The 14,375-nt window shown below is 44.8% G+C and overlaps 1 protein-coding gene across 1 annotated transcript; it reads right to left on the bottom strand.

Annotated features, from left to right (window-relative positions):
* Window positions 1-265: 265 nt before the first annotated feature.
* On the bottom strand, window positions 266-11,811 carry CUNH6orf47 (chromosome unknown C6orf47 homolog). Its single transcript, XM_014060516.2, has 2 exons — window positions 11,404-11,811; window positions 266-6,209 (listed from the first exon to the last, which is right to left on the bottom strand). The coding sequence occupies exon 2, from the start codon at window positions 5,891-5,893 to the stop codon at window positions 5,255-5,257; it is 639 nt and encodes a 212-aa protein (XP_013915991.2). The 5' UTR covers window positions 5,894-6,209; window positions 11,404-11,811; the 3' UTR covers window positions 266-5,254.
* Window positions 11,812-14,375: the final 2,564 nt, after the last annotated feature.

Raw genomic sequence — 14,375 nt, 5'->3', positions numbered from 1 at the left:
ATAATTAGTATTTCTTATATAGTATTATATTAACACACTCTGGTTCTTAGACATTCTACTCCCCCTCCCCACCTGAAAAGAACTCTGTTCCAACTGCCAGTTGCCTTATATTAACATGCTCTGATGTTCCACATTCTACATTAATTTTCAAGCTTTAAGTGTCAATTTATCAAGCCCGATCACATAGTTTCATAGCGAAGCACAGGTATCCAGCTAGTTAGATATAACGAATTCATGTGGCTGTGACTAGATATAAGCTACCATACTCGTTAAAATTTTCCTTTTATTTAAATATATAGATATATTTTAACATACTGAAAAAATAACCAGATCCAGAACAGAAGCATTTAATGACAAACAGGGCTTAGAACATATGCTGGCTAATTCATGTACCTCTCTCATCCACACACCCTTATTCCATGCAATCTTTCCCCTATCCATCAAACATTTCTTCCAAAAAAAGCCATATGTCCCATACCCCATAGACAGCAATGTTCTCCTTCAAAAAGGCCGTAGAGAACTTCTAGACTCCTAGAGTGGTGCAAAAATAACATCAGGAACCAGGAAGAGGTGTAGTTCAGTTCTCCGTGTGTAAGAGGTGGCACAATCAAGGGAATGGGAAGAATCCTTTTCATCACATGTGTTATCTCCCCCTTTTGCACTTCCACAACTGGCAAATGCTTTTTTCACAGTTTTCCTAATAAATGATCCAGGATTGCATTATGCGTCTAATCCTACTAGCCCACCAATGGTGAACATAACAATACTGTACTGTAAGGGATCTGGTATAATGGCATGTTTTGGTGTGAATGTCACAGTACCTTTTGGCTAATGCATGGCACGTCACAGTAAATTTGTAACACCTTCAACACATGCCATTTTGGAGGTGTTACTTATATAAATTAAAAAAAAAACATATGTACTTGGGAGTTTGGCAAAGAGTGAGGATGTCATAGTTTTCCCATGTCAATACTTCTAAAGCCTATAAAAAAGATTTTTTAAAAAAAATAATCTATGTACAGAGAGAATAATCGAGATAGAAAATAAGCTTGTAATTTCCTTCTATGGGTGTGAGGTTAGGACACATGTTAAGAGAGAATCAGAAAGGCAGGAAAAACAAGCTCCAATTTCTTTTTAACAGGACATTTTTTGTGGGGGGGGACTAATTCTATTTATTTTTGTTTGAATTAATTCTACTGTTTGAGGGGAAGAAAAGTACATATCTCCTCTCCACCTGCCAATACAAATCCCTCTCAAGAAGAGACAGTCTTGATCCGCTTTCTTCTATTAAAAACGAGGGGGGAGGGAAGGGGAAGAGGTTACTAAAAAAAAAAGAATTAAAAGCCACTGTGTTCTTAAGATACATCTTAATTCTCTTCCTTCCTTCTTCCAGCTTGGCCTGTCTTTGGACTAGGCCAGGACTTCTGGACTTTTAACTCCCAAAATTCCTCAGCCAACATAGCAGAGAGCAGTGATGGTAAACCTTTTTGGCACCGACCAAGTGCCAAAAAGGGAGAACTTCACGTGCGCGCTTATCTGGGCCACAACCAGGAAGAGGAGCTGCCCAAGGGGCATGTACGCGCTCCAGGAAATGAACTTCTGGAACTTCCGGCCAGCAAGTTACTGCTGCGCATGCACAGCGTGTAAACATGGCAATCAGCTGGCCAGCACCCATGCTCACGCCGGGAAATGGAAGACCAGCTCTTCTAGTTTCCGGCACTTCCGCACGCACAAAGCCCAGCTGATCACTGTGTGAGCATGAGCGCCAGAAACCCGGAAGAGGAACAGGAGACGCCGCGCGTGCCGGGAAACATGGCTCCATGTACCACTTCGGATACACATGCCATAGGTTCGCCACTATGGGCATAGAGGAATTCTGGGAGTTGAAGGTCACCAGTCTTAAAATTGCCAAGTTTAGAGGCCCCTGGACTAGACTACATCACCTCAGCCCCCAGCCCGCGAATGGGAGTTGATGGAATATAGTCGTTCCCTAATTTTGGAGGGCTTGGCTGGGGCTGGGAGGACAAACCTTTGCGCTCAAGGAGAGGAGGAAGATGCTGGTGATTTTTGCCCTAGAGTTGTAAAGCCCCCGTAGTTTCCATTGAAGCTACAGTTCCACCCATGCGTCAGTCTGTTTTGCTATTTGGGAAAAGGAGCGAAGATATGCTGGTTGAGTGGTTGCCCTGCGCTCCAGATGTGCATTGTGGAGAAAAAGAAAAAGAGGAAGAAGTTGAAAGGCTCTTTTGTATTGCAGGGTATTGCCAAAGGGGAGTTTTAAAATGAGTCATCTGAAGGCACAGCACCAGAGGCACTGTGGATACGACTGTTCTGGCAATCCATTGGAACAGTCAGCTGCCAAAGCCCCAGAGCCTCTGGGAAGAGGGTTTGCTTACTTATGTTTTCCCAAGGTTAGCTGACGTGTCATGAGGCCTCCTTCCCTCTCCCAGCTCTTGCGTGCCAAATTTAGTTTTGAAACGGCACGGCTGTCAGCCGCCACACTGCATGAGACATCACTGCCTTTGAAATAATACTCAACCCCCCCCAGGTTCTCGAGGTTTCCCCAGCTGATGTCCTCCATGGGATAATTGAAGGGCCCCACTGGATTCCATATGCAGAAGGAAGTGGGGGTAGATGCCGCTAGGGAAATGAATGCAATGAGCATTGCTCAAATGACAAGATCATTTTGAGTCAAGACTTCATAGCATCTGGGACTGCGGAAGTGACACATCATGTATCATAAAAAGGGATCTGCAGGAAGGTAAGCTGAACCTTCTCATGGGATGGTTTGCTGATAGAACAGGAATGTCGAATCTAGACCACCCCCACCATTGCCTGATAACTTGGGCCACGGTGATGGAAAAGGCTGAGAATGGTAATTTTTATTAGCACATGGGAGGCCACAGGTTGACCCATCCTTGTTCTAGATCAGGAAATCCCAAACTTAGCAACTTTAAGACTTGTGGACTTCAACTCCCAGAAGTCCTCAGCCAGCATGACTGGCGGAGGACTTCTGGGAGTTGAAAGTCCACAATTCTGAGAGTTGGAGTCCACAAGTCTTAAAGTTGCCGAATTTGGAGACTCCTTCGTTTTAGATGAAGGCACGGACTTTGTGCTAGAATCTGGACCAAGAGCAGGGGACCTAATGCCCTCCTTCTGGATTCTTTTTTTGGATTTCAAATCCCATGGAGATTAGAGTCATAAATATCTAGGAGGGTTTTCTGTGGTATAAACATTTCAAAGGAAACGAAACATGCCAACCTTAATTGAAGAACAAACTTCTGCAATTAGGAATCTACATACCAGAATCAGCTTCCTCACCATTCTTCCTCAAAAAAAAACCCAGAATATTTGGATTTTTCCCAAAATACCAGCCTCCTAACTTCTCTGTTAGCTTCTACCTGGTGTCCAACATGTACTTTCTATTTGTCCTGCTTCTAAGGACAACCTGTGCATGGATAGTTGAAATGACCTATGCGAGGGTGGCTTGCTTTAAAATAAGGCAATTGAGGAATCAAAAACAAATCACATTACAAAGACATATCAGTGATGGACCTGCATTATCCTGGAAACAGCTTAGCTGCCATTCACCATTCTGTACGCTCGGTGAGACTGCAGAAAGGGAAATATAAGCGAGCCACCGATTCTGTATGTTTGCCTGGACAATATAAAACTAAGCCACGAAGTCTTTGGCTCAGAACAGCTCTTTACCATAAGGGGATGTGGACCCTGGTTCAGTGATCCAAATATTGCCCCAAAGTGAGAAAGGAGTCAAGAAAATGAGAAGAGCCGGAGCTTCTCAAAACTGGGTAAAAATCTCGTTGCTGGTGAAAGGGGAGCCCTGGGCAATTGGGGATATTGAAACTATAGGCTCAGAACTGCTTCTCCCTGAGATATGGGGTGGAAGAAACAGAATATTATTCTAAACGTCTGTCCCCCACCCATCAACAATTCTACTAGAATTAGCTGGGGAAAGTCAACTCGCCCCACATAAAAAGCAGCAATAGGTCCAGCTCAGGAATGAATTCAAGGGTTTTATTTCTGCTGGTGTTCTGCAAAGGGGTGCCAGATATTTAATCTTCCTGGATTCCCTGTCACCCACAAATTAAGACTCCTGTAAATCTTCTACCCTTCTTGCCAACTGCACTAAAACCATCTGCCTTTCAGATGTCCACTTCTCAATCCTCTGGAAGGTAGACCTCTCCTTCCCGTCCACTGGGGTACGTATCTTCCATGGCGCAAATATAGATACAACTATCATGCCTTCTCTTACTTCTCCCTGGCAAAAGACGGTAGATCTTTGGATACACTGGATTTTATCCCCAGGAAATTCAACTATTGGCTCTCCTCTAAACTTTTAAATGAGCCATTGTTTTTAGTCCATCCAACCTATCTTAAAAGGCAACCGTTTGCTCTTACAGGCTAGACCACAGGTCTCCAAACTGGGCAACATTAAGACTTGTGGACTTCAACTCCCAGATTTCCTCAGCCAGCCATGGAATTCTGGGAGTTGGAAGTCCACAAGTCTTTACATTGCCAAGTTGGGAGACCTTCAGGGGCTAAACCATACATTTAGGAACAGCAGCTACTCTTTATTTTCAGCTGCCTGTTCTTGATGGTCTTCACCAGGTCACTGTCACCCAGGAAGCAATAGGAGGCCAAAGCAGGGAAAAATCGTAGGCCCTTGAAAATATGCAGGAATTGGCTACACTGTGGATGTTATTTGCTTTCTTTTGTAAAGATATTTTACCTGGGCACTACAGGTTCAAACCAGACGCCCATCAAGAACCCCATAGAGAGTTAATAATTTCTGTCTCCTCTCCCCTTCAAAAACTACAGTTCCCAGAATCCTCTAGGGGTAGCCATAACACCCCCAAACCAGGCTGAGATTGGTTTATATCTTTAAGGTAGATGAATCTCACACCTCTTCCTTCTGTGATTTTGGCTGAGCCCCGCTAGATGATAATAATTCTGGATGGATCCCATCTGTTAAGTTTCTTTTCTGCACTGAGAAGTGGAATTTAAAACAACCGATGTGGGAAAGTTCTGCGGATGTAGTCCTTATTTTTGAGTCATTGCTCGTTTTGAGAAATACTGTTTCTCCTCGTTACCTTTTTCTTCTCCCAATTTCTGTCCAGCCATCTTAAATACGAGATAAAATGTTAGTCTTTTGATCCTCCAACGCCCACTTCATTCAATCTCTCGGGCTTGAGTCCCTGCCCTGACACAACAAGGTGGGTCAACACAATTTTCCTCCTCATAGTGGTGATTCTTGCTTACATCCATTAGCCGCGGGCTGCTCACTTTCTTGTTCTGCATCGAGTCCGTCAATTTGTTTGTCCTCTGGAGGCTCTGGCGATCCAGCCCGGATGCTGACCCACAAAACCATGGTCTGTAAAAACCCATAAAGACAGGCAAATTGCAACAGGTACTCCTGGACCAACCAAAGAACCAAGTACATCCCATAGGCGCTGACCAAGAAACAGGCCAAGCCATGGAGCCACACCTTCACGGGTCCTCCAAATCCCAGGATATCCATAACCAACCGGAAAGCTGGAGAGGATGCACAGAGCAGGGTCACCACGCACAGGTCAAAGAGGTGTCGGGTGAAGTTGAAGCAAATCTGGAAGTGCTCGGGAGTCTCCACCGATGGTTTGTGAGGAGCAACATATTGAGGTATCCCAGCAAACAGCGAGTGCCCTCCCACCGCTGAGCCTTGGCCCCATCCAATCATTTCCAAAAGCCGGCGGCCACTCCACCATCTTGCCTTGGGAGGCCCCGTACATTTCACGGAAACCTCCGGTTTTTCCTTCAAACGCTCCTCTTGGTTGAAGTCCTGCTTTCCTGTCCACCAGGACAGTTTAGGGAGCCACGACTTGGCTCTGGTTAAGAACATCGCACGGGGAATAAATCCTGGTTCTCTCCAAAGGAGGCCTCCAGCCCAGGATGTCTATTTTACCAGCGTCGTGGAAAGTGAAGATTAAAAGTCAATTCGGCTGAAATTTTCTCCGGAAACGGATTCCCACTGCAAAGTATGCTGCTTAACTTGGTGGGTTTCTCTGCATCTGCTTTCGGCTTGATTAGTAGTGTTTCAAATCCTGAAGTTTCTGACTCATTCTTCATGTACACCACAATTGAGCTTGTCCATAAATTAAGGGTCATCCAGGCTTACGGTTGTTTGGGATGTTGGCTGTCGGGGAATATAATTTTCTCTGTTCAGGAAAATAGAGATGGTGATAGCACTTTACGTAAGGGCAAGTAGAACTGACTGCCACATCATACAACTTCTTCTAACACAGTGATGGCGAACCTTTTAGACACTGGGTGCCCAAACTACGGGTGTGCGCATGCCCAAACTGAAAGACATACACGCACATGCCCGTGCATGCACGGACATGCGTGCATGCGCAGCAGAGACCCAAAGACCAACTGGACAGCAGGAGGCAGGGCATCCCAACACCGGCAGTGCGATAAGAGTTGAGATCATTTTCTTTTGTGAGCTTCTGTTTCATTGTTTGCAGGGAAACAGAACCTCATGAAAGAAACGCCACGGAGATCTGACCTGGGGAGACGGCATGCGTGCCAGCAGAGAGGGCTCTGCGTGCCACTTCTGACACACGTGCCATAGGTTCGCCATCACGGGTCTAGCATCATGGACAAACTGGATAAAAGAAGAGGTGGGAATTTACCCTCCCGTGTTTTTACAAATAAGCATATTGTTGCTTCAATAGGAAAAGGAAGCCACAGTACGGTATTCTCCATCATTCAGGCACTCCAAAATATCACACCAGGCTAATTCCAGCCTTTGCCCCCTTCTGAAATGGAGGAGGCAGTTTTAAATTGATGAACTAATTGCCTAAAAGAGAACAAGCAAGGGGGGAAGAGTTGGGGTGCGGCAAGGACTGGATCACACTTTCTCAATCTTGGCAACTTGAAAATGGGTGGACTCCAACTACCAGAATTCTACAAGCAGCCCATACTAGCTGGGGAATTCTGGGAGTTGAGGTCCACCCATCTTTAAGTCCACCAAGGTTGAGAACCACTGGACTCAACTATAAGAAACATATAAGAGAAAGCCTTAAATGGCTTTTGGTCATTTTAAAAGTTATAGGGTAAGTGGGCACAACAGGTTCTCTGAAGGTCATTAGTGAAAATATAACCATTCACTTCAATTATTGTGACCTATTTTACTTTGTGTCTGGAACAGCAGGAATAATAATGACTTACTCCAAAAAGTTTGCTGTGAGGGCAAATATATTTTATATAATTTTGTATATCCATACATTTTCACTCATCTCATACCAATTCTTTTCTATCCAATTTACTCAGTCAGTTTTCAATTTGATCTAGTGTTCCTTGAGATGTGTTAGAGAATGCAGGTTATGAGTTGAATTTCTGAATGCAGCGAGATACAGAAAAATGGACAGCTTGTAATTCTATAATTATTTAGCCTAATCTCTGAGTAGAGGAAATATCGGAAGTGGGAAAGAGTGTTCAAATATTCCCACACATAATTCTCACTCCCTTCCCCCCCCAAAGAACAAAATTGCATTTTCACTTTACAGAAAAAGCAGAGATTTGGCTAAATTTGGAATTAAGAGTCTGTCTTCCTGTCTCTTTTTTTCTGTCTCTTAATGTATTCACAATTTAACCTATATCCTGATTTGCTTATTTTGCATATTTGCTCTCCTTCTTTCCCACTGAATCCTAATGTTCTTGATTTTGATTTAACATAGCCTGTGAATCCATCTATTTTGATTTAGCATTTGAACCAAATTTGGCTACTATGACTTGCTCAAGAAATTATAATGTAACAATCCTGATTTAGCCACATGTGGGAACTCAGCACCACTTCTAAGATGTTCCAAAATTGCAGAAACCGTTTTATGTCTGCAACATATTCCTTCCCTGCATAAAAGCCTGCATTCGGGACAGAACAACTCTTTTGGAATAGCATAAACTCAGCACAAAGGAATATTCTCACAGCATAAGAAATCATCAAGTCAAAACCTGTTTGTTTGTTTATCTTGGCCATATCTCTCCTGCTGTGGCATCACTGGATTGCCCCAACCATCTCTTCAATCCTCAAAATGCAAGAACACCATTCCCAAAGTGTAGCAACTATAAGATCTCCTTGTGAAATTTTGAGTGCTCATCATTATTCAGAAGTACTAACTCCCACTGAGATAAATAGACTTTGCCCTAAGGGAAATAGTTAGATATCTTAGCTACCTCTAATTTGGTGGTAGTGGTGGTGGAGAATGCATGAAAAGATAATAATGAAAGCAGTTTCTCTAAACCAGGGCTTCTTAAGTCCCTGTGGATTTCAATTCCCATAATTCGAATTCGGTATCGATCCTTTGATTCGATGCGCGGACGAGGAAAGGGAGGCTGTTCCTTCCAGGTTTGAATTGGGGGGGAGGGGAAGGGGGTTGGATTGGAGAAGGGAGGGGGGCTAAAATCGCCCCCCCCCTCGAAGCTTGCTCGGGATGGCCAATTCAGGCCTGAAAAGGCAGTTCCAGCAAGCGCAGGATGCTATAAATAGATCATATAATATCAGTCCGCCAGCACCCCACTCCATTTTTCATTCATTGCTGAGCTCAAAACATTTTCTCCACTTGAAGTTGAGTGTGCAAATTCCAGGTAGGGGTGTTTATTTGTTTTTTTAAATCTAGTGCTTTGCAGAAACCTGCATATCCAACACAAATATATATATAAACAATGGCAGCAGATTAGATTTTGATTTCCCTCCTTTTGAAAGGCCCAGGATAGGAATTGGGGTGTTTTGGCACAGGTTTCATTATGCACCTTCAGGTAAAGTTAAAATGGTAAGGTAAGCCTTGTACCTCCGGTTTATTTATTTTAATTTATATAACTGCCCTCCCTCTCTCCAATTTGGCCTCTTCGAAAATTCCTTTCTGTGTGAGGTGGCTCTTAAAAATTCCTTTTTATGTGAGGTTGCTCTAGCAAACCTCTTCTCTGTTGCTAAGGAAGCGGAAAAGCTGAAATTAACAGCTGGAATAGGCCAAAAGAGCTGGCGTGGAAGAGAGCAAAGTTCAAAGAGCCATCACTTTTGGTAGCTTGGCTCTCAAAACATCCTGGTGCCTATCTGATAAGCGATGTTTTGAGATGGTTGTTTGCAGAGGTATAGATATGAAAAACTGTAAACCAGTGAGCCGAAAACTTAGTGAAAGGGTTCAAGGTGAACAGGGAGTTCTATGAATAGGTGAGATGTCCCTTCGGATAAATGTCTGAGGCATTTATCACTACAACATTGACAACTTTAAAATGTGGATTTCAACTCCCAGAATTCCCTAACCACTGGGCACTTCAACCCCAGGAATTCTGCAGTCGGCATGCTGGCTGGGGAATTCTGCTCATCATTATTCAGAAGTACTAACTCCCACTGAGATAAATAGACTTTGCCCTAAGGGAAATAGTTAGATATCTTAGCTACCTCTAATTTGGTGGTAGTGGTGGTGGAGAATGCATGAAAAGATAATAATGAAAGCAGTTTCTCTAAACCAGGGCTTCTTAAGTCCCTGTGGATTTCAATTCCCATAATTCCTCAGCCAGCCAGCCAAGATCCCAGAATTCTGGGAGTTGAAGTCTTTTAAGTTTGGAAAAAGTTCAGAGAAGAGCAACTAAGATGATCAAAGGCCTGGAGATTAAACCATATGAAAATGGCTGCAGATTTTGGGTCCGGCTAGTCTAAAGAAAAGAAGAATTAGGGGTGACATAGCAGCAGTACTTCCGTATTTGAGGGGCTGCCACAAAGGAGAGCGGGGTCAAATTATTCTCCCAAGCACCAGAAGGCAGGACAAAAAATAATGGTGGGAAACTGATCAAAGAGAGAAGCAATTAAGGAGAAGCTTTCTAGCAGTGAGGACAATTAACCAGTGGAACAGTTTGTCTTCAGAAATTGTGGGTGTTCCATCACTGGAGCACCCACTCTTTTAAGAAGAGACTGGACAGTCACTTGTCTCAGATTGTAGGATCTCCTGCTTGAACAGGAGGCTGGACTAGAAGACCTCCAAGGTCCCTTCCAGCTCTATTCTATTCTAACAAGTTATTTTAAGGTTTCCAAGGTTGAGAAACAGTGCTATAAACAGACACAAATTCTTTTCTCCTTGTCACTGAGAATCTGTGATGCATCCTTACCTTAAAGTTAGGGGGAAGACTCTTTGGGGTCTCACTGCCAATATTTTTTAAACCAATGTTTCTCAATCTCGGGATGTTTAATATATGTGGACTTCAACTCCCAGAATTCCCCAGCCAGCATGCCGACTGCAGAATTCCTGGGGTTGAAGTGCCCAGTGGTTAGGGAATTCTGGGAGTTGAAATCCACATTTTAAAGTTGTCAATGTTGTAGTGATAAATGCCTCAGACATTTATCCGAAGGGACATCTCACCTATTCATAGAACTCCCTGTTCACCTTGAACCCTTTCACTAAGTTTTCGGCTCACTGGTTTACAGTTTTTCATATCTATACCTCTGCAAACAACCATCTCAAAACATCGCTTATCAGATAGGCACCAGGATGTTTTGAGAGCCAAGCTACCAAAAGTGATGGCTCTTTGAACTTTGCTCTCTTCCACGCCAGCTCTTTTGGCCTATTCCAGCTGTTAATTTCAGCTTTTCCGCTTCCTTAGCAACAGAGAAGAGGTTTGCTAGAGCAACCTCACATAAAAAGGAATTTTTAAGAGCCACCTCACACAGAAAGGAATTTTCGAAGAGGCCAAATTGGAGAGAGGGAGGGCAGTTATATAAATTAAAATAAATAAACCGGAGGTACAAGGCTTACCTTACCATTTTAACTTTACCTGAAGGTGCATAATGAAACCTGTGCCAAAACACCCCAATTCCTATCCTGGGCCTTTCAAAAGGAGGGAAATCAAAATCTAATCTGCTGCCATTGTTTATATATATATTTGTGTTGGATATGCAGGTTTCTGCAAAGCACTAGATTTAAAAAAACAAATAAACACCCCTACCTGGAATTTGCACACTCAACTTCAAGTGGAGAAAATGTTTTGAGCTCAGCAATGAATGAAAAATGGAGTGGGGTGCTGGCGGACTGATATTATATGATCTATTTATAGCATCCTGCGCTTGCTGGAACTGCCTTTTCAGGCCTGAATTGGCCATCCCGAGCAAGCTTCGAGGGGGGGGCGATTTTAGCCCCCCTCCCTTCTCCAATCCAACCCCCTTCCCCTCCCCCCCAATTCAAACCTGGAAGGAACAGCCTCCCTTTCCTCGTCCGCGCATCGAATCAAAGGATCGATACCCACGAAGCTTTAACCCCCCCAATCACCAATTCCCCACCCCCAAATAGGCAGACCCCTCCTCCCTATCCACAACCCCCCTCCCGCAGCTAGAAGAGGCCCCACGGTATTGTGACCCACCTGATCGACAAACGCACAGACAACACAACCGGGGCGGGAGCGCGCAAGTGCGCGCGAAGGTCTCCGGACCAACTTTTCTCCTTTCGAAAAAGGCGCGTTCTCGACGCGCCGGGACCGCTCTGCTTCTCAAAGGGGTCGAGGCGCCCCCCACTCCTCACTTTCCAACGTGGGGCGGCGGTGGGAACGGGAGGAAGCTTTCATTTGCAATCTCGCCTCTTTCTTGGCGCTTCCAGCAACAGCGCCAGCAAGAAGCAAAGGAGAGAAAAAACGGAGGGGAGCCCGTCCCAGGGAAAATCTTTGGACCCGCCAAGCCCGGAGGGAAGGAGCGAAAGAAAGAGAGAGGGGGGGGGGAGGGAAAAAGGAAAGAAAGAGGGAGAAGCGGCCCAGCCCTCGACGCAGAGAGGGAGGCGCGAGGAGGAGAGGAAGGCGAGCTACCCTCCTTGTTTGGCTTTTCTGGCCCGACCGGATTGGGAGAGGCGCCACCCGAAGAGGTGGAGGCTTTTGCGGGGAGGAGGAGGAGGCAGCCTCTGGATCTGGGCGGCCCAGGAACTGGAACGATCGGGGATCTGGCAGGGCGGGCTAGGGCGCGATCGCTTCGGGGATCGCGCGTTTCCGAGCCAGCGCAGGACGCCGGCAAGGTCGAAGAGGAAAGCCCGGGAGCAGGCTTGGATCTCTGGCTTCGGAGAGGCAGAAGAGCCTTTTACCCAACTTGGGGGAGGCTCTCCAAGCGGCTTGCGGACTTCTATCCCTCCCCCTCCTCGTTTGCTGCAGTTCCCAACCGGCCGCTGCTTGCAGTTGTGGGGGTTGAGAAGCGAAAGGCGGGGGAGGGAATGAAGAAGCCAGCTGGGTTGAGCGGAGAGGCGAGATCGGCCTGAGGGCGGCGGGGAGAATCGTGCGTGGGTTTGTATGGCTGCGTTTGGGGATTGCGCCCTTGATGGAGAGGCGCGCTGTGCAAGAACCAGCATCGATCTTTCCCTATCCTCTGCTTTTCTCGCTGCCTTCCAGCTGGGCTCTCCTTTCGAGGCTCCTTAGGAAAAAAAAATTAAATATTTCTGACCCGGCCGAACTTCTGGAGAGTAGCAGACAAAAAGAGCTTGCTTAAACCGCCACCATCACCCGTTCCAACCAAAGGGATTGGGGGGGGGGTATCCGCAAGGAAGGGGAGTTCCCCCCCGCAGGATTGAAAACGAAAGTGTGTTATTAAAATAGTTGGAATTGCTTTTTTTTAGGTTCAACTCCCCCCCCCCGGGGATCTGTCTATCTCTCTATCTTAATCTATCATTCTTATCTATTTCGTCAAGCATGAATTAAATAACAGATATAGGTATAGACATGATTATGAATACATGAAATGAATACGAATAGAAGGGAATTATTAGGACTGATACGGTAAGGCACGCTGTGGCCTATGCACCATTATGATGATGTTGGGTTGCCAACGTTTCAAATCTAGATGTTGAAATCCAGGAGAAACAAGACACGTGTTACCGATTAATGGTGGCTTAACGGTTGCTAGATGAATAATACAAATGCAATTGGCAAAAAATAAAAATTGAAAGTGATTTGTTTTTGGTCGGGAACCCGATTTGGTCGTGGTCAGAAGCATTGGTGACCAGCGCCTCTACTAACTGGTTTTTTTAAAAAATTGCAACAAAAATTAAGTTTCTGCCCATGGGAGAGATTTTTCAAAGTTGGTGACTTTAAGCTGGGTGGACTTCAACTCCCAGAATTCTCCAGCCAACTGGGGAAGTTTGAAATCTTGTTTAAAATTGCCAATTTGGAAAAAAAAAATACAAAACTATGCTCTGAAAGACCCTATCCCTCACAATGGTTCTCACATGTGGGAAGATCTTTGAGGTTTACAAGTATCTCCAAACGCAAACAGGCAGGTATGGGTAACCTGCTACCAGGCTGAGTATCAGGCTACCAGATCAAACTCCCAAGTCTTTGAAGTATCAGTAGGGATGAGAATCAAGTTACATTACCTTTCCCAAGGCCTGCCTGGAGCTCACCTAGAGTCCCTTAAAGGGGAAAATCCTGAAAAATGAACTGCATCATGGTTAGATTGTGTGTTTAGGGCATGGAAAGAATGTGCAGGTAGTCCTCAACTTACAACAGCTCATTTAGTGACCAGTTACAACGGCACTGAAAAAAGTGACATGACCATTTTTCACTTATGACTTTTGTAGCAGCCCCATGTGATCAATATTCATATGCTTGGCAACTGGTTCACACTTACGACCGTTACAATGTCCCAGGGTCATGGGATCCCTTTTTGTGACCTGACAAGCAAAGTCAATGGTGGAGCCAGATTCACTTAACAACCGGGTTATCAACTATAGTGATTCATTTAATAACTGTGGGAAGAGTTGTAAAATGCAGCAAAAGTTTAATGTCTCACTGGACAACAGAAATTTTGGGCTGTTGTGGTCTTAAATCAAGGACTTAACAGCCATTGAGCTGCTGCACAGGCACAATTCAGGGAGAAGACACAGCTGTTGCTATCACAGCAGCTGATCAAGGCCTTTTGCAATCCTGCATTGCCTTTTGTTAATCTTTTACTGTACACAACATACTTTCCCCCCAGCCCCCAGGAGCACTCTACAAGCCTCCCAAAGCTCTGCATGCCCCCCCCTTTTTTTTTTTTGCAAAAAAATGAGGCATGCGGAGGGCTTGGGAGGCCTTTTTTAAAAAAAATAACCTCTTCAAAATCATGGTGCGTCTTATACTCCGGTGTCTTATAGTCTGAAAAATATGGTAGTTCTTTATGTGGCAGACAAGTTTTAGTTGAGAATCAAGAGGCACCTTTATTAGGAAGCCATGTTCTCACCAGTCAAACTCTGGAAAGATTGTAGAGGTGTCAAATAACACCGGGTCATCTCATACATTCCATTAAACTTTCTACAGGGAGTTGATTTACGACTGCTTGCTCAGCAAGAGTTCAAAATTACAACCACCTACCTTGAGGCTAC

The sequence above is a fragment of the Thamnophis sirtalis genome, unplaced genomic scaffold (assembly GCF_051295495.1).
Source record: "Thamnophis sirtalis isolate CommonGarterSnake01/CBP01778 unplaced genomic scaffold, rThaSir2_p1.2 scaffold_3, whole genome shotgun sequence".
Taxonomy (NCBI): Eukaryota; Metazoa; Chordata; class Lepidosauria; order Squamata; family Natricidae; genus Thamnophis; species Thamnophis sirtalis.
This window is presented reverse-complemented; position numbering and strand designations above follow the sequence as displayed.